General features: G+C 45.3%; 1 protein-coding gene across 1 annotated transcript in view; it reads left to right on the forward strand.

Annotated features, from left to right (window-relative positions):
• The window catches only part of BANP (BTG3 associated nuclear protein), a 122,281-nt gene that overhangs the window by 21,374 nt on the left and 74,841 nt on the right, over positions 1 to 26,066 (forward strand). The window contains exons 5-7 of the mRNA XM_077786391.1: positions 4,980 to 5,102; positions 7,064 to 7,239; positions 14,634 to 14,873. Coding sequence (XP_077642517.1) covers positions 4,980 to 5,102; positions 7,064 to 7,239; positions 14,634 to 14,873 — 539 coding nt within the window. The remainder of the gene's footprint in view (positions 1 to 4,979; positions 5,103 to 7,063; positions 7,240 to 14,633; positions 14,874 to 26,066) is intronic.

Here is a 26,066-nt window from a genome sequence, read left to right on the forward strand (position 1 = left end):
TGCTTGGACTTCTGCTGATACCAGAATTTATCAAAAAATCAGGAAAATCATCTCAAAGTAACTAATTGCATAACGAAGGATTCCAAGTCTTTCCTCCTGATTCAACCTGTGTTTTCTAAACATCCAGAATTTCTGTTGGAATCAATAATTTCCCTCCTGGAACCTGCTGAGGATCAGGACAGCTGCCTCATTTCCCACCGAGCACAATCTCCACTTGCTGCTCCTTATCTGCCTCAGGAAGTTAAGGCTCAAAGAAGGGTAATAACTGTAAATTTCTTTCCAGACTGCCTGAAAACAAGATATCTCTGCTGTTGTATTTTTATGAGTACATTTATCTTCCAAAAGGGTGGTATTGACCTACTGGTTATGGCATGACCCGGCCTTTTCTTAGTCATAATCAAAAGTAAAAGATTGATAATTAATGTAATTTCTCACTTTTCAGTCCTGGTTATGTCACACATTTCCTGGATGGGTTTTCCCCCCTCATTTTTCCCCCTCATTTTCCCCCATTTCCCCCCATTTTTCCCCATTTTACCCCCATTTTATTTTTTTCTATTTTTCCTTTTTTTCTATTTTTATAAGTTTTTTCTATTTTAAAAAAAAAACATTTCTATATTTTTTTCTCTCTTTTCCCTTTTTTTTTTTTTTTTGTATTTTTTCTAATTTTTTGGGTATTTTTTCTGGTTTTTTCTGTTATTTTTCTTAGTTTTCTGTATTTCTTAAAAGCAAAACATTCTTTGGACCCTGTGTCTCCACGTTTAACTTTTACAGTTTCAGTTGTGTTCAAAATGAGATATTTTAAAATTTTGTTGTTAGTTTTTTTTTAAACCAAGATCTAAAATTATTTGTGTCCCTATTGAGGTGGTGGAAAATCTGTGGAGGAGCAAGCCTGGCTTGGGAGCAGGAGGGTTTGAGTTGATGAACTCCTTGGAAATGGGAGTTGTCCTTTTGGAATTTGGTTCTCCAGGTGGGTTCAGCTTTTCTCAGAGCACAATAATCCCCAGGAGAGTTTTAACAGCTTTAAAAATTGGATTAAAATTAAAATTAAATTTTAAAAAATTAAAATTAATCTTAAAGCTGGTAATTGATGTTTTCCTACCTCCAGCCAACCAGAGGCTCCTCTGCAGGTAAAGATGGATTTTGTAACTTGGAAAATCTCTGCTTTGTACTGAGATGAGTTGAAAATTCAATGTTGACTGTGTTCAAATTGTTCCTGAGGTTTTACTCTGGGGAAATCCAGAATCCAAAGAGAACTTTTAATCCTCAGCTCGCTGAAAATGATGGATGCCACTGGTGATTTTTTGGCAATTGCCTGTGACTGGACCATGAATTTGGGAATTGAAATTGTTGAGGTGCCTGTGCACAGTGTGCTTGTTGACAGGTTTGTTCTCTGCATTCATTTTGGGGCATAAATTCTTTGGAATTTGGATTCTTTGCCAGTTGGTGGCTTGGTTGCAGTGTGAGATCCTCAGTGGGTTTTTCTCTCTCCTTTTTGGACAGGGATCCTTAACTCTGCCAGCAGCAGGCCAAGGAAGCAGGTGGCCATCAGGAGGAAGGAGCTTTGTGACATTATCTTCCTAAATAATGATGAAAAGATGTAAAAAGGGGCTCTTGTTAAGGATGAACACGAGTGTTAGTGCAAGATAAGCTGGGGATAAAATAAGGAAAACAGCACATTGTACAAAAATATTTGTTATATTTAGATTTCTCCCTGCTAGGGATAATTGTGATATTCCTCCATGCGTGAACTGTGCATCTAAATTTTAATTTAAACTGGGAAATACCAGAGTTCAAGGGCTCGTTTTCAGCCTGGCTTTCCTTTAGGCTGGAGAGTTTTCCAGCAGGAATTCCAGCTCCTCTTCCCATTAATGCTTCTCTGTGAGCTGATCCATGGGAGTGAGGACAAAAGGAAGAATCTGTCTGAAAATCTCACTCCAAATAATTTTCAGTTATTTTAGAGAAACACTTTTGATCCTCATGGAAGAGAGAAATGTCAGTTCATTCCTCGTGCCTGATTTTTCTCTCTCTTCAAATGGAAAGCTCAGCTGGGGAGAGGAGGAGAGGATGGTCCTGGCATTGCCAAAAGTTCTTTTCAGTCTCTGGCTGCACTCTGGGTGATTGGCAGGTTATTGGCAATGGAACCCCAGCCTTTAAGATGAATGATCAGATCTGACTCACACATTTTCCATACTGAAAATGACCTTTGGCAGCAATTTCTTCATGCAAAATATAGACTGGCCTTTTGTATTTAAAAAGAAAATAAAAAAATCAGAGGCTAAATATGCAATCATTAGTTGGTACGTTTATTTTAAGGAGAATTTTCACCTGTAATTTGACAATTTATTCAGTAAACTGCTTTTAAAAATTCCCAAATATCTGCAGGTTGCATGCATTTAAATTTTTTTTAGAGAGTTGTGTCCAAGAAGAGGCAAATTGCTGCTCCAGTCTCTCCAAGTCTTAATGCTTGTGGGGAAAGGAATATGTGAGCACAAATGGAAAGTTCTGGGGCCTGTGCAGGCACTCTGGGTTTGTGAAACTCCCCCTGACCCCTGGAATATTTTCCTTCCATCTTCCCCCTGAGTACTGGCAGCACTCAAAATTGCTTCCCTTGGGGTCTGAGGGAATATCCAGAGCTTTCCTCCTCCTTCTCCTTTGTGTTTTCTGTGTTTTAGTACAAAAGGAATGGTTAAAGCTGTTTCATCTTCAGAAAGAGATGAAGAGATTGAAGAAAGGAATTGCAATAATCCAAGGATGCACTTGGCTGTAATGAATTTTAATGATTTTTTGTCAGCTTGGCCCAGTATTTTGACTTTATGTAGAATTCCATTTTTGATTTTGTGTCCGTTCGTCAGATTTCTAAATAAATCTGAAAACAGGGGCTGGAACATCTCACAGGGAAGCAAATTCTCTATCACCCTCCACAAGTCCCTGCCAGGAGGGTGCAGGCAGGTGGGAATTGGGCTCTGCTCCCAGGGAACAGGGGCAGGATGAGAGGGAGCAGCCTCAAGCTGCTCCAAGGGAGGTTCACATTGCACATCAGGAAGCATTTCAAGCATGTCCATAAAAATGAACATCCCTAAAACAAAGCAACCCCCCCTCAATTCCTTTTTTTATGCCAATTTTTAGTGCTAAGGCTTTTTTTTTTTTTCCAGATATAAACTTAATAAGAGCAAAATGCTAAGGACTTTCTAAATGTAATTTTATTGCATTTATCTCTCCAGTTGAAATTAATTATTCAGAGTCTTCATTAAAAAGAAGCTTTGGTAAGTGGCATTTTAAACAGGCCTTCAGAAGTGATTTCAAGGGAGATGCTGATAAAGAGCAGTGTCTGAAAGGAAGTGTAAAATACTTGGACATTTTAAAATGGAATGTGAGAACTTCCAGGGCAGCTGTTTGGATAATTTGGGACATGTAACGAGCACACACACGATGCTGCTGGCCTGGGAACTGCCAGCACTGCCACATCTCCCAGTTTTACCAAGTGTTTGGTGGGGTATTTCAATGTTGGTGCAGAGAAAAAGAGATGGAAGTTGTCTTTTTTTTTTTCAAAAATAAAAATGTGGCGGTCTTTCTCCTTGGACTGGAAGTGCCCTAAATCCTGATTCTCCAGAGAATAAGAGGAAAGCAACAGAAGCCCCCATTTCTTTTTTTCTTTCTGAAATCTGAGCTCCACGTGCACATGAAGAGCCTGGGATGAGCCAAAATCTCCCAGAGGCTCCCCAGGGATCCTTGGCTTCCCTGAGGAATCCCCTCTGCTGCCAGCAGCATGTGCAGTCCCTGGCAGTGGGAGGCAGGGCATTGCAGCCTGGGGCTTCTGGAGCCAAAAAATCCAGGGTCAAGCATTTTATTTATGCCAAAATTGGGATCCATTCATCCTCAGCTCCACGACAGGGCCTTATCTTTCCTTGGTGATGGATAATTCAGCACTTGAGACTTACACAGACACGAGAATGTTCAAGTGTGTGCTCTGCTGCAGCTGCAGGAAATACACTTGCTGTCAGCAGATTGGCTTAATTTGTGTTTCAGCAATTAGCCAGGGGAAAATAAATGACCCCCAGTCACGTTTGGGATGTTGGAGCAGTGACAGCAAGAACGAGCTGTCAAAGGGGAGCTAAACCAACATTTCTCTCCCTCAGTTCTCCCTGAGCACAGCTGGAGCAGTTTGAGTCTCAAATCCACACCTGGGAATGCTGAATGCTGGTGTGGCAGCATTGTGAATAATCCCTGCAAACTGGTCAGGTGCCCACCTGCAGGTGGAGGCAGCCATTTATTTAATATTTCCTTCTGCACTCCAGTGTAAACTTTGCATGGCTTGAGTTTTCCTTTTCCATTGTCATCAGGAGTGATAAGTGAAGCTTTTTCTGGTTTCTCACACATGTGAAATGATTTTGATGTTTGGTTTTAAGTTTTTTTAATGTGTGAAATGCACACAACAAGTAGTTTAGTCCTGTTTTTATTCAGTTACAGTCTGGTCCTGTTTGCTTTGATGCTTTGTGTGCTGCTTATCTCCCCACCCTGGAGGACAACACATGCCCTTTTACAGGCTCATCATCCACTTTTACAGTAAATCCTTTCAAATTCTCTTTTCCTAGGAAATACCCTACTGCAGCTGGGGCATTACCACGTAAATTGGCCACGGTACCTCTGCAAACACTCAGATTCTCCCAGAAAGACTTTGGTGGAGCTGTGATTTACAGACTTCCCCCTGTGTGTCCTGAATTGATGAATTCCTTATTGCTTCCCCAGGGGTCGTGGACTTTTATATAATTCCATTGGAGCCATCCATCCTCTGGAAAAATCAGAGTGCTCGAGGTGGTGTAGGTGTCAGCCTCGATGGATTGCTGGAGTCAGCGGTGCCAGGAGAGGGACGAGGCCCAGACCCTCCCTGGATTACTTAAACCAAAACCCTCTTCATGGATTATTGATAAGCTTTGCTCCTTTACATTCCCATTCCCTCTGTGGTTATTTTATTTTTGCAGTGTTGTCCCTCAGACCACAGTGATCCTCAACAACGACCGGCAGAACTCCATCGTGGCCAAGATGGTGGGGCAGGAGGAGCCGCTGAGCAGAGCTGCAGATTCCCTGGAGAACATCCTCAGCAAGTGAGTGCCATTCCCTGGAATCCTCCCTCCTTCCCTCCCTGGGCAGGGCCACTTCCAAGGGCAATTTGAAAGGAAAAACGAGGAATCCTCGAGGTAATAATGGGGGAAAGATTGAACCTGGGCTTGGATAGATTCTCTTGCTTCCCTCTTGATGGGAGAGAACATCCTGGAGGAGCTGGGATTATCTGTGTTTAGTTGAAGAAGGGTTTCCCATAGCTTCCCTTCCCGTAGGAGGGTTTCCCATAAAAATCCCATGGATTTTTACATGGATGCACAATCCCCTGGGAACAGGAGGAGGGTTTCCCATAAGAATCCCATGGATTTTTACATGGATGAACAATCCCTTGGGAACAGGCCAAAATCCTGTATTTAACCAGCTGAAGGAGGTCCACGGAAAACTTGGACTATCTAAAGTGAATTTTAAACAAGCACACCTGGAGATTCTGGGTGGAAAATGGTCATAATTAATATATTTTTATTAATTACTTGGATATTTCTTTTGTTTTGTACATGGAGCCTAGACTTTTCCATTGAGGCAGGTGTAGGAAGTTGATACCTAAGATTTTTTATATTCCTTCTGCTGTGTGTGATCCAAAGGACACAGTCTTAACCTGCACAAAGGGAAATTTAGGTTGGACGTTAGGAAAAAGTATTTTGTTGAAAGAGTGATGAAGTACTGGAGTTGTCTGCCTGGGAGGTGTTGGAGTCACCATCCCTGGATGTGTTTGAAAGAAGACTGGATGTGGCACTGGGTGCCATGGTTTAGTTGAGGTGATGTTAGGGCATGGTTTGGACCTGATGATCTTTCACGTCTCTTCCAACCTAGTGATTCTGTGTGATTTTTATTCTGCTGGATAGCTCCGAGTTCCACAGCAGCAGAGTGGTTTAAAGGAGCTGATTTTATCCAACACATTTATTTTGTCAATTAGCACTTTTAATTCTCTCACAACGTTGTGCAGGGCCATGAGCTGAACCAAGTGACGCTGGAATTTGGATATTCCATGCTCACGTTCCTGCTGAGGGGCTGTTCTCTGGAGGTGACCAGTGCTCCTTGCCCACAGTGTGTGATGTTTTTTTATTTTGCTGGATAGTTCTACAGGAGTGGAGTGGTTTAAAGGAGTCCATTTTATACAACACATTTATTTGGCCCTCACAACAACCTGCAGGGTCACAAGCTGAACTGAGTGATACTGGAATTTGTATATTCCTTGCTCATGTTTCTCCTGAAGGGATTTTCTCTGGAGGTGACCTGTGTTGGCCCTCACAATGAGGTGCAGGGCCATGAGCTGAACTCAGTAACTTTGGAATTTGGATATTCTTTGCTCACGTTCCTGCTGAGGGGTTTTCTCTGGAGATGACCTCAAAATAATGTGTAGGGCCACAGGATGATGTCAGTAACTCTGGAATTTGGATATTCCATGCTCGTGTTCCTTCTGAGGGGTTTTCTCTAGAAGTGACCCGTGTTGGCCCTCACAATGATGTGCAGGGCCATGAGCTGAATTGAGTAACTTTGGAATTTGGGTATTCCATGCTCATGTTCCTTCTGAGGGGTTTTCTTTGGAGGTGACCAGCGTTGGCCCTCACAGCAATGTGCAGGGCCACGAGCTGAATTGAGTGATGCTGGAATTTGGATATTCCATGCTTATATTCCTTCTGAGGGCTTTTCTCTGGAGGTGACCCATGTTGGCCCTCACAGCGATGTGCGGGGCCATGAGCTGAGCTGACACTGGAATTTGGATATTCCATGCTCATGTTCCTTTTGAGGGATAATTCTCTGGAGGTGACCCGTGTTGACCCTCACAGCCATGTGCAGGGCCATGAGCTGAGCTGACACCGGAATTTGGATAGCCCATGGAATTCAGATATCCCATGGAATTCGGATATCATGGAATTCGGCTATCCCGTGCTCACACCCCGCTGGGGGCCGTTCCCTGGAGGTGACCCGTGTTCCTCGCCCGCAGCGCGGTGCCGGGCCGCCGGCAGAACACCATCGTGGTGAAGGTGCCCGGGCACGACGACAGCCACAACGAGGACGGCGAGAGCGGCTCCGAGGCCAGCGACTCCGTGTCCAACAGCGGCCAGGTGGGCAGCCAGAGCATCGGCAACAACGTCACCCTCATCACCCTCAACTCCGAAGGTACGTCTGCTGCCAAGGGCGATTTTGCCTTTTCTGTCTATGTTAACTCGGTACTCCAACTGTGCATACTTGTGGTTCCTTGGGTTTGAGAATTTAGCGCAGTGCTGGTGTTCTGTTAGGCTTAACACCCTAAAGGCCTCGTCGTGTGAGGCTGCAAAGCCCTAAAACCATCTTGAGAAACCAATGGTGCCTTGAGAGGCTGCCTAGAGCAGAGTTAAAGGAATAAAGTAGGAATTTATTAAAAAGCCTTCAAAGGATACACCTTGTCTGGCCATGGGGTCGGGCTGTGCTCCAGGAACAGGGACAGGAGCAGAGGGAACGGCCTCAGGGCAGGCTCAGGGTGGGCAGCAGCAGGAATTTCCCCATGGAAAGGGGCTCAGGGCTTGGAAGTGCCCAGGGAGGGTTGGAGTGCCCATCCCTGGAAGTGTCCCAGGAATCCCTGAGGTGGCACTCAGAGCTCGGGGATGGGGACAAGGTGGGCACTGGGCACAGTTTGGACTTTGATCCTGGAGTTTTTTTCCAGCCTCAGTGATTCCCAAATTTTTACTGCTCTGTCAGCTGTGCCAGGAGCCAAGCTGCCAGCACCAGGAAGATGTTTGTTGTGTGATTCCTTTTCTGCCTTGGTCTGGCACAGATTTGCACAGACAAACGTGATGTTTGAGCCACTGATGTGCATGGAAATTCTGTAGAAACACCTAATCCATTAATGTCTGCAGATCTGATTTCCCTCAGACCTCTGGAACACTCATCCATTCAAAATCTCTGAGATTGATGAATGCTTTGAGGATCAGATCAGTGACCCCCCTCCACCTGCCCTTGCCCTTGCACGGGAGGGAATTGCTAAGTGACTTCACCTGCAGGGTGGCACAAATTCAATTATTAATAAAGGAAGAGATGGAGAATTGCAGGGCTGGGGTGCAGAGGGAGGCAAAGTCACAGCAGCCCTTGGCTTTCATCAGCTGGGACAGAATTCCAGGTGACTCTGAGGTGGAAAACCTGGCTGGACATCCCAAGACTGAGACCAAGCACCCAGTGTTCAGGACAGCTCCACTCTGTCATCCTGGCTCTGGAAAGCAAAACTAAACTTTGCTTAGAGTTGGGTTTATCTGACACTGAGCTGTGGCTATTTCCAGGATTTAGGGAATGGATTTCTGTAAAGGCGCTTGTTGCTTTCATGTAATTTGTGATAATTAAAAAAATAGTGTTATTGCCTTTATATCCCTGACAAATAATGATTCAGGAGCTTTGAGCCCAGTTCCAGTAATGTAGAACAAGGCTGTTTTTTTGCTGACTGAACACTGTGACTTCAATCCGTGTGTTTTTTAAAATCCAGTTAATTTTGGCATGCTTGTGTTCTTACTGGGAGTTTTGGAGTGCAGCATCTTCTCACTTCAAACACAGCAGTGCATTTTATTTAATTGTGAACATTCTAATTAGGCTTAAAAACAATGAGCTTTGTATAGTTCAGTGTCTTGTGCAGAACACAAGCACAGAGCACAGGAAGAGCTTTTTTAGTTTCACTGACACACTTTTGGAGCAGCAGATCCATTAAATGTAATACACTAAACATGAGGAAATTTCTTTTATTAAGGTTTATTTTATAATGGTTTATTTTATAATGGTTGTATGGGATGGGTGTGATGTTCCAGTGTTATTTTCCTCTTCAATTTTCACACACTGCCCTTGCACCTTCGGGGTGGTAAGAGAAGGAAAAGTTTGCTCTGTTCAGTCTTTTTAAGACTCTTTTTCTGTGCTTTCCAGAGTTCTTGTGCATTTTTAAAGTTCTGAAGATTCTGAATGCTGCAGCTGGTGCTTAGTGTCCTCCTTGCACAGAACTTCATTTGTGAATCAATTCTTTGGGCCTTCATAGCTGTGAAGAGATGGAATCATGGAATGTTTTGGGTGGGAAGGGACCTTAGAGCCCATCCAGTTTCAACCCTGACACCTTCCACCATCCCAGGCTGCTCCAAGCCCTGCCCAGCCTGGCCTTGGGCACTGCCAGGGATCCAGGGGCAGCCTCAGCTTCTCTGAGAAATCCATTCCAGGGCCAGCCCAACCTCACAGGGAGGAATTCCTTCCCAAAATCCCATCTAGCCCTGGTGTGAAACCATTCCCTGTGCCCTGTCCCTCCAGTTTCTCATGCAGAGAACCCCGAGCTGGAAATGTGAACATGCATTTTTGGAGCAGATAATGGACGCTGGGTGTTAATTAAGGGATGACTGATGTTTTTTCCAGAGAAAACTCCTCAGTCACGTCTTGTCTCCTCGACTTGGCATCTGAAGCAGTCATTTGATAATGGCAGCATTAAACAGCACTCAGGATTTGCTTTCCAAATGGGAATCCGAGCAGCCCTTTGTCCCAGACTTATCTGTGCACAGGATTTTCCAGCTCAGGGCAGGCTCAGATCTCACCCGTGGGATGAGCACTTGGAGCTCTTTCCTGCCAAGCTCCTCAGGACAGGCACAGACAGCGAGAGGAGCTGGAGCAGAGCAGGAGTGAACCTTTTGTACCCTAAAACAAAATGATGTGGTGCTGATGTGGAGACACTGATGAGGATTCGTGAAAGCCAAAGAAAATTATAAAAATTGAATTGCTTTGGGGGTTGTTTTTCAATTATTGGGAGCCAGCAGATGAACAAGTTTTCTTGCAGGTGTCTGCCACAAGGATATTTGGAGTTAACGCTCCAAATATAACAAAGATCTATTAAACAAGGAAAAAAGGGCAAAATCCACATTAGAAATCTGATTTTCTGACATGAAACACATTTTCCAAGGTTTTAAAAAGCCCTTTGAGTCCATGGGCTTTAGTTTTCTGAATTTTTTTCAGGTTTTGCTGAATGTGACTTTAAAGCTCTTTAACCTTTCTTTCAGCACAGCTTTCAATCCCACTGCTGGATCTGGAGGTGAATTTACAGCCTGGTTGTCCCTCCCTTCCACAGACTTAATGATTTTTAATTAATAAAGTCAGTGCTCTGGAGTCTCTGCCAATTAATCACTGCCCCTGTGAACTTCTGCTAATTGACAGGAGCTCATTAAAAGATCACAGACTCATGGAATGGTTTGGCTTGGAAGGGACCTTGAAGCTCATCTCGTTCCAACCCTCCACATGATGCTGGTGTTGAATCTTCTGTACATCAGCCAAAACATTATTTAATTTCTCTAGAAATGGAGGTTTATTTTTGTAGGTTAGGATTTGTTTTTTCGGGGTTTATTTTAATTTTTTAAAGATTAATTCATTTTTCTGCCTCTCTGCACCTACCAGTCTTTTGCTGCCACTGCCAACTTTGCACCCAGCCTTGAGAGTAAAATAAACACAACTTCTTGGAGTGATGGAACATGTTAACTCCAGTAATTCTGTGGGCAGGTGTTTCCTTTTGTTTTCCCTAGTTTTAAAGGAATGACTGACAGCTCCTGGGGATGGAGCAGAGCCTGGCTTTGCTTTTAGGCTCATGTCAGACCAGGGGAGCCTATCCCAATGGAAAAATGCAACAGTTCAGTGTCTGTCCCTTCCCTGGGTGGGAGAGCACGTCCAGAGCAGCCCCTGTCTGGTTTTTGTTCTCTTGACAGGGTTTTTTTTTGCTGCTGACCCCAAACTGGCTCCTCCTGTTCTCAGAGAATTCCTGCTTTGCGTAGCAGCCCTCAGCACGTCCCCAAACAGGGGTGGATGGTCAGCTGTGCTGGGAGATAAAAGAAATGCAGCAAAAAAGAGTCAAAAGCAGCACTGGAAAGCAAACTGGGTTCAGTAGAATGGAGATAAAGGCAAATTTTGAGATGTTGAAATAAAAACAGTGAAGAGGAATTAGAAATTGGTGTGTGGGGAAAATGAGTGCAGAGAGGGACTCGGATAAAGCTGGCAGGGCTTTCTGCACTGTGAGGAGAAATGATCAGGAGCCACTTCTGTGGTGATCTGCTATTTGGTGTAAAAAAGGGCAAGGGAGCTCCTTTCCCCTGGAAGGGCAGCAGGGTCCTCAGGAAAATTCCCAGAATTAGGGAATGTCTGGGGCTGGGAGGGAGCCCTGGAGATCACCCAGTGCCAGGCAGGTGACACAGGGACACATCCAGGTGGGTTTGGGATGGCTCCAGTGAAGGACACCCCACATTGTCCCTGGGCAGCTGTGCCAGGGCTCTGCCACCACCCAGGGAATGAAGTTTTTCCCCAGTTAATTAAAGAAAGAAAAATAGGATAGAATGAGAAGGTGTGTGATGAGCTGAGCTCCAGGTGAGTGTGTGCAGTTGTGCTTCAGTGAGCTGAAGGGAAGGGAGTTCTTTGAGTGTTCTCTTCCTCCCCAGCTCACACTGACTGAGTTTTTGGAAGTCTTTAAGGAGCAGCAGCAGCAGGTATGGCTGTGCAGTGCTGGGGGTGGAGTCTGGCTTTTAGAGTGCGTGTACCAAATAACCCACCTCCTCCAGATTCCACCCAGACATCACCTCTAGAGCCTGAAAATACACCTAAAGAACCATTCCACATGCATTCAAGGGTATTTCAGTGCTGCAAGACTCCAGTGATCCAGATTTAGTCCACAGTGTTTATGTATTTAATTGCTCAGAGGGAATTCCATCCAATTCCCAATCTGTTTTCTCCTTCCGTATCCATTCTCCTCCACACCAGAGCTCAGGGGACTTGTGCCTCATTCAGGACTGGCCCTGGATTTCCTCTTTCCACCAGATTTTTGGGTGCCAATCCTGTGTTTGCTCCCTGCGAAGTGCCAGATGTGTTGGCAGCCTGGCAGGAATGATTTTGATCTAAAATAAGGAATAATTCAGCTTTTGCGCCCTCACGGAGCTGCAGTGGATTCATGGTTAACTTCAGTCATGCTTAATGCAAAATAGTTATAAAATAAATTCCCTTTCTGTTTGAAAGGAGGAGGAAAATGCAAGAGATAATTTAGTGGGGGGATTGTGGTCATAGGTCAGAATAACAAGATAATGTCTTTTTTTCCAGGCTGGGAGCAATAAAAGAACAGTTGCATGTGGTAAAAACAGTATGTTCTGGACTCTGTGCCAGCAGAAAAAGGAGAGGATTTTGCAAATTGAACAAAATCTTTGGTTCATGTAGGTTAACAACGTTTGTTAAAAAAGTCTGCAGGCAAAAGGTGTTCCATAAGGAATGAAAAATTCCTATATCCAACAGCAGCTCTGTGAGCTGTAAGGCAGTAAGGCTGTGATAGGCTGCAGGATAATTTATTCAGGCTTCCTAGAATTTCTTTGAAAAACGTACACGTTGATCCAGAGATGTTTTTGCTTCGCCAGATCTGCCCAAATTTTTCTAACCCAGTCCATTTATCTTGAGGAGCAGCCTGTTGTTTTCCCTGATAATGGTAACCAGACTTGTGGTGAGGCCAGACACAGTGGCATGCAAAACAAGGCACAACTCATCCAAACCACTTTATTTTTCAGATGGCACCTGGTCCTGGGAGCAGAAAGCAGCCAGTGTGACCTATCCTGGCTGAGGATTAAAAAAGAAAGGATCAAATTAAGGAAAAAAATACAAACACTTTGCAAGTGTATAAAAATATATTCAGGACAGGGCATGAAGTTCTGATTTCAGCAGAAAAAAAAAATTGAGGGATGAGTTGCTACATATGTCAAAAATAGTTTTCTTTGCAAGTTACTGAATATAAGGAAGAAATTCTTCCCTGTGAGGGTGGGGAGGCACAGAGTGCCCAGAGCAGCTGTGGCTGCTCCTGCATCCCTGGCAGTGCCCAAGGCCAGGCTGGACAGGGCTTGGAGAAACCTGGGACAGTGGAAGATGTCCCTGCCATGGCAGGGGTGGAGGAGATGAATTTTCAGGTCCCTTCCAGCCCAAGGCATTCCCAGGTTGTGTGGCTGTGCTCTTGCTGATAATCTGCTGCTTCCAGTGATAAATCAGGATTGCACAACCCAATGTTTGCCTCATCCTGTCGTTACTCAGCGCTGCGAGCTCGGCCCTGACATGTGGCATGACTCAACCCAAAGGTCGTGCTGGAAAAGCAGTTTGGAGTGTTTGGAGTTGCTTTTATGTTATATTTTATTGAGTTCTTCTGGCTAGTAGTCTGATAAACCCCAGGGCAGGATTTGGAAATCCAGATGCTGCTTGCTCCGGGTCCTGCGCGGTGTGAAAAGGAAACGCTGTTTGACCTGAGCTCTGTCACCTTCTTTGGGGACTGGAAGGGTTATGGAAACCAGGAACTGGGGACTTTGTCTAGATCACAAAACTCTGCTCTAAGATCACTTAATGAAAGAAAAGTCATTAATGTAATTGTAACTGAACGTTGTTCACTATAAATTACTGTAAAGCTCTCTGTGGAAGGGCTGAGCAACTCCTCGGTCAGCAAACCCTGTTTTACTCCACAGTTGAGCAAACATGGAAATCAATCCAAATGTCCATGTCAGTGGACACTGAAATATTGCTGGAGTGTTTCCTACTCAGCTCCTGTTGGCAGTGTGAGGAATTCTGGAGGTTTGGTTTATGTCTGGAATGGGAGTCTCATCCTTGGCTGTGTGTTCCATCCTCCACGTGAGGTGGGGTTGGTCCTGAGCTCTGTTCCAGTTTCTGGTTAGTCTTGAGTCCATCAACTTTTGGCATTGTCTGCACAGGTTAATTGAAGTGAGTGCCTAATATTCCTTTGAATTTCATTTATTTATTTAATTAAATCCCTACTATTCCCTTTTTCCCCCTGAGAAACTGGGAAAGAAATAAAAAAGCTTCTTAATATATTGAGTGTGTGTGTAATTATGTATAGCTGTGGTACTGATGGTCTGATATTTGAATAAGAGGGAAGATGATTAGCGATTGAATAATTATCCTTCTGCTGTGCCTATTCCTTGGGAAACTATTATTTAGAAGATAATACAGCCAGTAAATATGAGGAAAAACCCAAATTATGTTTGGGATCTCTGGTTACATCCTAAATTATTGTAATTGGCTTGATGTACTCCTTTGAAATGGTTAAACAAGTTAGTGTTCACTATTGATTATAATTCCCTAAATCTATAATCTTGTTTAGCCTTGCTTTAATCTCATGGGTTTGAGGTTGGGGAAAAACAAGGTTCAAAGCTGTTGACTGCTTGAAATTTGCTTTGCTTTGAGAATATCCCAGAATTGCAGTAACCTTCATTTTTAGGGGATGAGAGCACTGGGCCTGGAGTGGTTTCTCAATGAAAGAGATCCCTGAGAGTGAGCTGGACACCTGGACTGGCTGCTGTGTAGGTCAGAACGTGACCAACAATAATTTTTGGTCACCGCTGGGGCGAATTTGGTTTTCTTCCTCTCAGCGGCCGCCGTCGCGATCCCGCTGCGCTCAGCCGGGAAAGCCCACGGCCGGCAGGAAGCAAAGCAGGGGGGGAACCATGCAAACTTGAGAAATTCCGAGCCTGCCTCCTTGCTGAGCCTTTGCCCCCGTGTGTGTGTTTCAGAGGATTACCCCAACGGGACGTGGCTGGGCGACGAGAACAACCCCGAGATGCGGGTGCGCTGCCCCATCACGCCCGCGGACATGCTGCACATCAGCACCAACTGCCGCACGGCCGAGAAGATGGCCCTGACCCTGCTGGACTACCTCTTCCACAGGGAGATCCAGGCCATCTCCAACCTCTCGGGCCAGGGCAAGCACGGCAAGAAGCAGCTGGATCCTCTCATGATCTACGGGATTCGCTGTGAGTGAGATGTGGGGGTTTAACGTGTGGGTAAGGCAGAAACGATGTGTTCAGTGGGATTTTAGAGTGTGTTTGATGTGTGGTGAGATGTGCTGGTGGCTTTATGAAGTAGGTTTAGGGCTTTCAGGAAGAAATCTTGATGGGCTGGTTTACTTCAGTTGGTGGGTATTCACCAGAAATTCCTCACTCTTTCACTCTGAATTCTGACATCTTCGCAACTGCCAGCTGTGAGTGTAGTAAATACTGCAGAAATAATTGGTAACACAAATTTCAGTACTGTTCCATGCTCAAATCAGCATGGTCTTGAACTGTAGTTTTGGGCTCCCCATTTATGTCTTTTTTTTCAAAAGTCTTGCTGAAGTTGTGATGGGAAAAGTTGGCAATCTCAGGATCATAAAATCTGGATTCACAGCAGGAATGGCAGGACGCTGTTGGATTTCTGTCTGCTCCATGCACACAAGTCTTTGGATTATTTAAGCTATTTTGGGGCTGTGAACTGATATTATTTGTGTTAAAGGCACGATATTTGTTAATTTAAAAGGAATCAAATGTGGTTTCATGTAGAACAAAGGCACAGCCACTGGTTTGAAATGAAAAGAGAAATCTGGACGTGAGCATCGTGTTCTGCTGTGGCGATTTCTAGTGAATACATTGAGGACAGCCAAGTCTGTTCCCTGTGCTTTATTTCCAAGAAACTAGCATAACCAGGATTTTGGGAGAAGTTTCCTCTGCCAGGTGGTGGTTCAGCACTGGAATCAGGGAATGGGCATGGCCCTGAGGCTGCCAGAGCTCCAGGATACTTGGAGAATGCTCCCAGGGACAGGCTGGGATCACTGGGGAGTCTGGGCAGGCCCAGGAGTGATCCTTGAACTGGATTCTAATAAACCTGGAGGCCTTGTTGTTACAGGATTCTTTATAGTCACATTTTGTTTAGTCACCAGTGGATCTGGAATTGGAGTAATTTGTTCTGTTGGTGAGTTTTCTATGGAATTGGCAATTTGAAACTCCAGGTAAGGCTTAAGAAGAGGTCAGCAAGGGATTATTTGGGGTGGTGTTTGGAGAAGTGGCTGTGGGATAGTTACAGGGAATGGATGTGGATGATGTTTGGTGTTGGCAGGAAACACGTTCCTCTTATCTGCTGCTGTTTCCAGTAGTTTTCAGGCTATTTTTGGGGATACTGAAACCAAATCTAACCCACTCAGGTGGCTGCACTAGGGCAATTTTTGCTTCATTATTTACCTGAAGCAGAAGACTTCAGGCTTCTTTTACAAACACATTAAATATGTATTTTTAAGAGAGACGGCAATTCAAATTAATGCTGATCTCCAAAGCCTTCTTGTCTGCTGATCTCATCAGCACCAATGATGCTTTTAAAACATGGATTTTTGTTAAAAGCTTTTAGAAATACTAAGAAATTGATCTTGGTCCAGTGTTAAAGCAATTCCCAGGCAGTTCTTTTCCCATCCCTCAAATCTGAGAGCACAAATCACATGGGTCAGCTTGTAACTGATTGTGGAGGAAGATGAGATGTTTGCCAATGTGAGCATGGGGAAGGAATGTGTCCATGTGAGCAAGTGCTCAAACTGGGGATTATGTCATTTCTGTGAGGCATTCTGACCATGAAAATGCTGGATTGTGGAAACGGTCCCTGCAGCTGGAGAAGGTCTGGAATGGCACAGATGTGAGAGCAGATCGTGAGCAGCAGTCAGTGTCTGACTTTGGTGGCATGAGCACGGTTTGGGATCCAGGTATCTGAAACAACTTCATTCCTTCCTACTGTTGGCCGCTGTGTTGTTTTCTTTTGGGAGCCAGGCCATAAAAAACTAGGGATTTCTGGAAAAAAATAGCCCCTGTGTGGATCTGGCCACAGAAGACTGGTTTGGGCAGTGAAATGTTGATCTGCTACCAGCAAGGACAAAGAATCCTGTGGCAACCAGCAAAGAAAACACACAAGAACTTGATGGAGCAGCAAATGTAACAGTGAGAACAGTGGTCCAGGAATGATGATTTCACTTAATAACCTCATGTTTCATCACTGGGAGTAATTAGGTGGGAGTGGAGTTGGATTCCAGCAGCCTGGTGAGGAATGTGGAGCACTCAGCTCTGGAGGATGGGACTGTGCCCACGCTCAGAGTCTGTGTGTGCCATGATTCCATCCCTGCATCCCTGCCTGGGAAGAGCCATCCCAAATCCCCCTTCCCAGGCCACACACATCTGCTTTTCATCCCTGAAGTGTTCTCCCAGAAAATCACCCCAAAGCCGACTTTCCCTGGCATGGGAACCCCCTCAGTGCTGGTCCCCACTGTGGGATTTGCTTCTGCTCTGAGCAAATGATGCTTTGATGACTTAATTCAACCAGAAATGAAAATTCCAATGTCATCAGCCTGGCCTGTGCCAGTCACAGCCAGAGGGGGCCAAGGAAAGAGAAAAGATTTTATTTTTCCTTTCGTTTCAAGTTTCTTGCAGTTTGTCAGTGGAAAGATATTCCATCTTTTTTTTTTTTTTTTTTTTCTTTCTATAAGAAAAACACCAAGCAAACCTGTATTTAATAGAGAAGGTATTTTGTGTAATATGCAGAAAGTATAGAAAATGAAGAGATGTGTTTATTAAAAATTCTTGATGCTCTGCACAAGGTTTACCACAAGAGGAGAGGAAAGTTTATCTTTGGAAGTCTAAATTTTCACTTGTGGTAGGAATTTGCTTGTGGGGTGGCAGTGGTACTGAGGGGAATTTTTGGGCAAAAAACCAGAATGATTTAAACACAATCTCTGTCATTAAATAGCTCATTACCTCAGCCCTGCTAAAAATGGAGAGTTTTGCTGGTGAAATACAATCCAAGTATATCCTCAGTTGTAATTTTCTTTGCCTAACAGAAAATACAGGTTTAGCTCTTTGGAGATTTTACAGCAATTTCCACGAGCCAGTTGAAAAAAAAAAAACAGATTCCCAAATTCAGAATTTTGCAGTTATAAGAAATGGTGTAAGTGAAAAGATGATTTTCCATGGCATGCTGGAAAAAACGGAGAGGGGATTTCTGAAGCTCAGAAAAGAAAATTTATCAGTAGTTCTTATTCTTCAAAATAATCAAAGTAACTAAATGAAAACAAAATATGATTAGTTACTTATAATATATATTTGTATATACACATATTTTATATATTATTGTGTGTAACTTTGTGTATTATTTCTGTGCAAGCCCCTTGCTCTGTGCATGGATTTTTGCAGACTCTCATTTTCCCACTTATTTGTCTGTTCTGGTTAATTATTCCAAGAGGATGGAAGATCAGAACCTGCAAATTTAATGCAGAATTTCTGGTTGTGTGGAGGAACGAGATCCAAACTCACGAATTGCATTAAGGGGAACCTGTGCCCTTGTGTTACTGGATCCCAAAATTCTTATTTTGGCTCCAGGCAGATCTGATGCTCAGGGAACAATTTATGCACATGGAAATAAATCTCTTGTTAGGGACAGGTTTGTTGCTGAGAAAAAAAAACAACTCAAAATCAGAAATCCCCCACCCAAACCCTCCAGTGCTCACAGAGGGAAGGAAACTGTGCTGAAAAAATTGGATGAATTTTCCCATGTGGTCCCAAGACTCCCATAGAGTGAATTTCCCATTTCCCTTTAATTTCATCCAGAATCCATCCTTGTCTTTTAAATACCATAAAACAAAGTGTTAGCTGAGAATACCTAATGATAAAATCAGATTTTTAGCTCTGAATGATGCATTTTAAAAATGCCAAACAACTTCACTTTTTAAGACATAAAAACCCAGCACAGAAAGAAACCCTTCATCAGAGCTTGGTGTTCCTGTTATACAAAACATTTCTTCCAGTAGGGATGGGAGCACTTCTCCTACTGCAGGAGTTGAAAGAGATGTTAATACACTCTGAAAGGACTTGTGTCCTCAGCAGAGGCCAAGTGGAATTAAACACTGGCTCTGCTTCCCAAAAATCCACACACCAGCTCTGGAGCTGCAGCCCACACACGGCTGCTTAATAGGAAACACATTTGGCTGTGGAATTGATGTCAGTGGCATGAGTTTATGTGTGGAGAGAGGAATAGAAATCGAAATATTGCTGCCCACAGCCACAGGTTGGGCTGGTTGAAGCTGCCACTGGTGGCGTGGAAAACGTGTGGGGGACCCAGCACTGCTGCTCCAGCTTTTCATGGGGAGTCTGAGCTTAATGACAACAGGATCAGCAGCAAATAGATCACATTTCTGTCCTTCTGGGGGATTATCCTGCTTGGAAATACTGCAGGAAGGGCAGGAAGTTCTCATGGAGGAGCTGAGCTCAGATGTTTCTCACCAGAGGATGTTTTGTGGGACACTCCAGGCTGGTGCTGTTTTTTAAGATGTTTATCATGGAATCCTGGAGTGGTTTGGGCCGTGTGCATCAATTATTTGTATTTATATTATTTATATCTATGGTTATATTTATATGATCCAGTGCCACCCCCTGCCATGGCAGGGATACCTTCCACTGTCCCAGGCTGCTCCAAGCTCCAGTGTCCATCCTGGCCTTGGACACTTCCAGGGATGCAGGGGCTGCCACAGCCTCTCTGGGAATCCATTCCAGGGCATCTTCACCCCTCCCAGGGAATGATTCCTTCCCAAAATCCCACCTAACGCTGTCCCTGGCAGCGGGAGCCATCCCTTGTGTCCTGTCTCTCCAGACCCTTGGGAATCATCTCTTTCCAGCTTCTGTCTCCTTCAGGTGCTCTAAACAAACATTGCAATTACTGAGGGCATGCACTATAAATACAGACTGTCATCAATATTTTCTATTCTTTCACTTTCCCGCTTCCAAAAGCCTTTTTTATTACTGCATTTTTATTAACTCGACGAATTTTCCCTTTTTTTCTTATTTCCTACCTAATATTTGTATGCTTTTTGGCATATTTTCTGTGTCTTCCTTTCATTTCCTGTTTATAATTTTGGGCTTCTCGTGTCTCATTTCTGAATAACCCACAAGTCTCTGGCTGTTAGGGTATTGAATAACATCCCATGGTTTAAAAGTGTCACACCAACATGCCACAATCCTGAACATCAGCAGCTGTAGAGACGCATCCAAACCTTGGATTCCATCTGGAGACTGCTGGAGAGCCTGAAGAAAAATGATCCAAATTGGCATTTTGTGCCGTGTCTTTAACATTTCAGCAGCAGCACAAACTGGTGATTTCTGTGATTTGGATATTGGTAATTGTTGTTTTAAACCCTCCCCAGCTCCCTCAGGAATCAGCCACGGATGCTCTGGAGGTTTGGGGTAGTGGCAGAGCTCAACTCAGCAATTTCCTGAGGATCCCTGAGCTGCTGCACCCAGCTCAGGCTCCCTCATGCTATAGGATAAGAACTCCTCTCCCCAGCCCTGGTAGCCTGAACAGGAGTCCTGTGGTTTGTGTCTGATGGATGAGCTAATCCTGTGGTCCCTGGAAATACTTTTTGCCAACATTTTCTTCTCCCAGTGTTAAATACCACGGGCTGTAGTTCTTGGGAAATAAAGAGTGACTTTGGGCAGTTCCTGTGGTGTTATCACAGCACCCTGGAATTGTTTGCTTTGGAAGGGACTCCAATCTGTCCTTTGCAGCTCCTGGCTGGGCAGGACACTCTGCAGGTTGCTCAGATCACCCAGTGGGACATTCCTGCTCCTCGGCATGGCTCAGATTTCGTTGAAGGCTGAAGGGTTGAGTTTGCCCAATTCTGCAGCAGCGTGCCCGGGGCAGATTGGGGGATTTGGGCAGGTCCTGCTGAGCTTTGTGCTGCCACAGCCTGAGCTCTGAGCCCTGCCAGGGGCTCTGCTCCCCCTGGCAAGCTGGGCTGGCTTGGCTGGGAAGGTCATGAGTGGTGTCACCTGCTGGGGACTGTGGCAAGCACATTGCTCTCCCTCTCAGGATTTTTTATAGAGGTGCACAAAAAGAAATGAAAGAGAAAACAATTTCTGTTTCTGCTCCTTGTTTTTCTATGTGGAATGTGTTTGGAGCATTGTTTACCTGGGGTGATGCTTGGTTGGATTCTGGTGAGGATTGTTTGAGCCTGGTGGCCAATCCAACCCACCTGGGGCTGGGCTCTCAGAGAGGGTCACGAGTTGTGTTAGAGTCAGAGAAAGTAGTATATAGTTTTAGTATCCTCCTTCTGTACAGTATATTAATGTATTTTAGCATAGTTATAATAAAGAAATCATTCAGCCTTCTAAATTAAGTCAGACATCATCATTTCTTCCCATTAAGTTCACCTCTGTTTACAATAGAGGACAAAACCAGGGAGAGGCTGCAGAGCTGTGGAGCTCTCTCCTCCTCAGGAGCAAAGTCTGAGAGTTCAGCACATCCTCAAAAAGCAAGAAGTGAAAGCAATCCTTTCTGCTGGGCTTTCCTCCTCTCTGAAGAGCTTTAATTTCTGTGGGCCTCGTGCTGCTGCTGCTGGCACACGTCGTGTCCCTCGGAGCTGCACGAGCCTGGCTCCAGCTCCACGGAGCTGCTGCTTTGTGAATCAATTAAATGCTGCCACATGCAGGGCACTGATAACCTCCTGTGGCTCTCGCTTGCTCCGTCACAGGGATTGTCTACGCCGGCTAGCTTATCCCCTTCAGGTGACCGGAGGGAGCCACGAGTGTGGCTGCCCCCAGCTCCTGTCTCAGAGCGCTGGGTGGCAGTGATTGCCTCGGCGTGGGTGACGAAGGCACGGCAAAGCCACGATGATCCAAAGCAAAGGAATAGGGAGCGGACACCTGTATGAGGTCTGCAGAGCTTTTATTCTCCCAAACCGGGACAGTGACAGATGTCCAACAACCTGGGGTCTGACAGGGGGTTATAAAGGGTGTGGGCGTGAGGGGGATGAACACAGAACAGCCAACAGGAAAGGATTACATCACTGCAGGGGGCCAATGAGGAGAATTTAGGGAGGGGAAAGGCTTCCAGGGACCAATACTGACAAGAACAGGGATGATTGACATTGAACTTTCTAGAAGAAAATGGGGGTGGTTTCAGGGATTGACAGGTAAAGAGGGCAGTACCACTTGGACTGACAGGGATATTCCTAGATACTGAGGGAGATTGACAACCCTGTGGCAGGAAAACTTTTGTGGCCAGCAGATAGGGAAAGACCATTCTAGGGAGGAATAGGGGACACATGGAACATACCAACATAACCTATCTAACAATTAATTTCTAACTTAATCACCAAAACCCTTATAAACCCTTGTGAAACTACCACGCCACCACATCTCCCCCTTTTTTATTTTTTAAATTTGAGGGGACGCTGGAGGTAGGTTTAAACTTCTGTTTCCGCCTGCCGGTCTCCTTCCCACCATTCTTCTTCTGTGGAGACTGCGGCGGCGACTACAATTTTTGGAGTTTTAGTTCTAGTCGAGGTCGTGGCGGAGGTGATGACGCGTTTAAGGATTCCAAATGATAGGGAGACTAAGAAAATTATTATAATAAGGTAGGCAATGTCTTTGATAATGGAAATCATCCACCCTGATAAATTCCAGTTTTTAAACATGTCTCTAAACCAGTCTTCATTTTCTTGTTGTACTGTCCCAATTAAGCTCTTCATCTCCTTGATGGATGCGTGGACGCTTTGGCTCTTAGATGACAAATTAAAGCAGCACAACCCCTCAAAATCTTGGCACCCATGCCCATGAGCCAGCAGCAGAAAATCAATGGCTGCCCGATTTTGCAGGGTAGCCTTCCGGGTTATTTCTTCGTCTTCTAGGAGGTTACTTAAGGCTGTCGATGTCAAATTTGCCTGCTTCGTAACCCAACATTCTAAATTGCCCAATTCACTCAATGCTTTGGCTGCTGCCACCCACGGTAAAAACACGGAGACAGCAATCCTTTTAGATTTGGCCCAATGATAAATCTCGGCGTCACAATGTTCGTCGAATTGGCTTGCACTCCGTTTTGAAATTTTAGTTACCCTTTTGGCATGCCGAATTGGAATTTGGGTCATGTTGGGAGAAGCCAGGGAAAGACGCCCCAGAGTGCAGGGACCTCCGAGGAGACGAGAGGGGATTCCAGGATATGCCCTATCTCCGCAGATTAGGAACATTCCCTTTTCCAATTTTCGTGCATATGAGTCATCAGTTGAAGGAGCCCCCATCTTAATAATAAACTGGCACCATTGTTTTGCTTGAAATTCGATCTTATGTTGTTTTACATCTTCATATAAGTCCCTACGAGAGCTGGGCTCATATTCAAAATGTATGCAGTATATTGCTTTTGCAGAACCCAATAGTTCAAATTCTTGAGGCTCCGCATACTCTTCCGTATAGGGAAGATCGTACACCCACTTCCTCCAGAGTTGTAAGGGATTGGTAATGGGCGTTTTGGCAGTATTGACGACTCCCCAATACCTAAAGATTTCAACCCATTTATTCGGAGGGTTTTCATTGTTAATCTGATTTTGGATGGTGCGCAGCGAGGTGGGATACTCCTCTAACTTAAATGGAATCCCCACCAGGCAGGTGGACATGGGATTCTCTGCTGCGGACGAAGAGAGACAAATATGATCTTGTTTGAGGGCATGGGCTAAGGTTACCCATACATTCTTCCGGGGTTGTGGAACGACCCACGCGTCCGAGGACTGGAATAGAGTCAGAGGGTAGAGCCAGAGAAAGACCAAAAGTCCGAAGGGTAACATAATTGTTGCCTGAGGGGAGAGAAGAGAAACATAACACATTAATGCATAAGAAAATAATTTCGCCTGCTGACCATCTGGGAAGGCTGAAAAAAGGTTAGGGAACTCTTCCCCCCTTGCGGCGCCTTCGGTTGGATGCAACACTATCATCGGTGGGGTCTTCCATCGTGTTGGGGGAATCACTCTGTATCTGTTTTTCTTGTTGTGTTGATGTGTATGGTTTGACCCATTTTTTGGGGACCCATTTGACACCTGAGGGCGTGGACACGCAGGCGTATCCACGTCCCCATGTGACCAGTTGGAACGGACCCTGGATTTTTCCAGAGTCTGGATCCCTTACCAGCACCGGAGGCCGTTCTTCTGGCCTCAGGTGATCACTTCTCCCAAAATGTCTCAGGATTGGTGGATCTGGCCTGTCGAAGGAACAATTGAGGAAATTGATGGTAAAGAGGGCCTTGCAGAGCCTAAGTTGTGGTGATAGCATCTTGGTATCTCCCCGCTGGCGCTGGAGGACTTTCTTCAAAGTTTGATGTGTTCTCTCTACCACAGCTTGGCCGGTGGGGGAGTATGCAATCCCTGTCCGATGTTGAATTCCCCACTCTTGTAAAAACTCACTGAACGCCTTAGAAGTATAAGTAGGGCCGTTGTCGGTCTTAATGGTATTAGGGACCCCCAAGACTGCAAATGCCTGCATAAGATGGTTCTTGGCATACGCAGTTTTCTGCCCTCTGTGGGCTGAGGCGAAGACTGCACCAGAGAAAGTGTCCACTGACACATGTACATGCTGGTACCTTCCAAACTCTTTTACATGTGTGATGTCAGTCTGCCACACTTCACAACTGCGGAGTCCCCTAGGGTTCACTCCGGAAACTACCGTTGGAAGTGAGGACTCCTGGCAGTTGGGGCAATTGGCCACAATTGCTCTGGCCTGGTCTCGCCGCAGGTGGAATTGGCGGACCAGACCCGGAGCATTTTGGTGGAACAACTGATGGCTCAGCTTGGCCTGTTCGACGATGTTGGGCCGACCAGCCAGCTGTAAAGGGGCGGCCAGAGCATCCGCCTTGCGATTGCCCTCAGCAATGAAGCCAGGGAGGTCGGTGTGCGATCTCACGTGCATCACGAAAAAGGGTTGCTCTCGGTGGGAAACCAGGTAAATTAATTTCGAGAGCAAGCCGAAGATCACAGGGTTTGAGACTTCCTTGAGCACTGCATGCTCAGCCCTGGACACCACACCTGCAACATATGCCGAATCAGTAACAATGTTGATGGGTTCTGGGAATTTTTCGAAGGCCCTGATGACTGCGTCCAACTCAGCAACTTGTGGAGAGCCCTCCACAACCTTAACATCGGCTTCCCACTGCTGAGTTTGAGGGTCTTTCCAAGTCATTACTGACTTGTGCGATCCTCCGGACGCGTCTGTGAAAATTGTCAGTCCCTCTAGGGGCTTTTCGCTTTGAATGCTTTTTGGAATTAGGTCGAATTGTGTTTCAAATAATTTGTGTCCTGGATGATTAATTAGAATTTGTCCAGTGTAACTGTCCAGAGCGAATTGTAAACATTCATTGGTATGAAGCAAATGCTCAAGGGTTTCCTTAGTTAATTTCCCCGTCGATGTTTTAATGGGAAGGTGTATGCACGTAAAATCACACCCCGCCAACACTCTCAGGCGAGCCCTGGCCCGCATAATCAGCTGAGCCATCAGCTCCTGCGGAGTTGTAATGCTCTTGGACATTTGGTGACCAAGGAACACCCACTCTATTATCAAGAGAGGGTCCCGTTGGTCTTTGTCCCATTGAAAAATGAGCCCGTGAAGGTGTGGCAGTTTTCCTAGAACAATAAATCTGAATGTGAGGTCTTCACGACAGCGATGGGCTTGTCTGCCCACTATGGTGGACTGAACTTTCTCTAATGCGGTCCTGGCCTCCTGGGTCAGCGCCCTCGGGGAATCTAGGTCTTCCCTCCCCTTCAATAAGTTGAAGAGAGGGGACAGGTCCCCCGTGGTGAGCCCCAGCCAGGGCCTGATCCAGTTCAAGGACCCACAGAGCTGGTGGAGGTCACGTAAGGTGTTTGGGTTATCACTAATGATAATTTTTTGAGGTGTTATGGTTCTCTTACTGATTTCTAGGCCCAGATACTTCCAAGGCGGCAGCCGTTGTACCTTTTCTTTTTGAAGCTCAAATCCGGCCACCGACAAGGCTGTGATAGTGTCCTCCAGTGCTTCTGCAAGTACGTTGTCACTGCGGGCACAAACAAGGACATCATCCATGTAGTGGTATATGATACAATTTTCCCACTTGGCGCGCACCGAGGACAGAACTTTGGCGACATACCACTGGCAGATGGTAGGGCTGTTCTTCATCCCTTGCGGGAGAACTCGCCAGTGGTAGCGCTTCATGGGAGCTTCTCGGTTGATGGAAGGCACCGAGAAAGCAAAACGTGGCGCGTCAGCTGGGTGTAAGGGAATATGGAAGAAACAATCTTTTATGTCTAAAATTGCCAATTTCCAATTTTGGGGGAGCATAGATGGGGATGGCATCCCTGGCTGGAGAGACCCCAT

Source organism: Lonchura striata, chromosome 13 (genome assembly GCF_046129695.1).
Source record: "Lonchura striata isolate bLonStr1 chromosome 13, bLonStr1.mat, whole genome shotgun sequence".
NCBI classification, from domain to species: domain Eukaryota; kingdom Metazoa; phylum Chordata; class Aves; order Passeriformes; family Estrildidae; genus Lonchura; species Lonchura striata.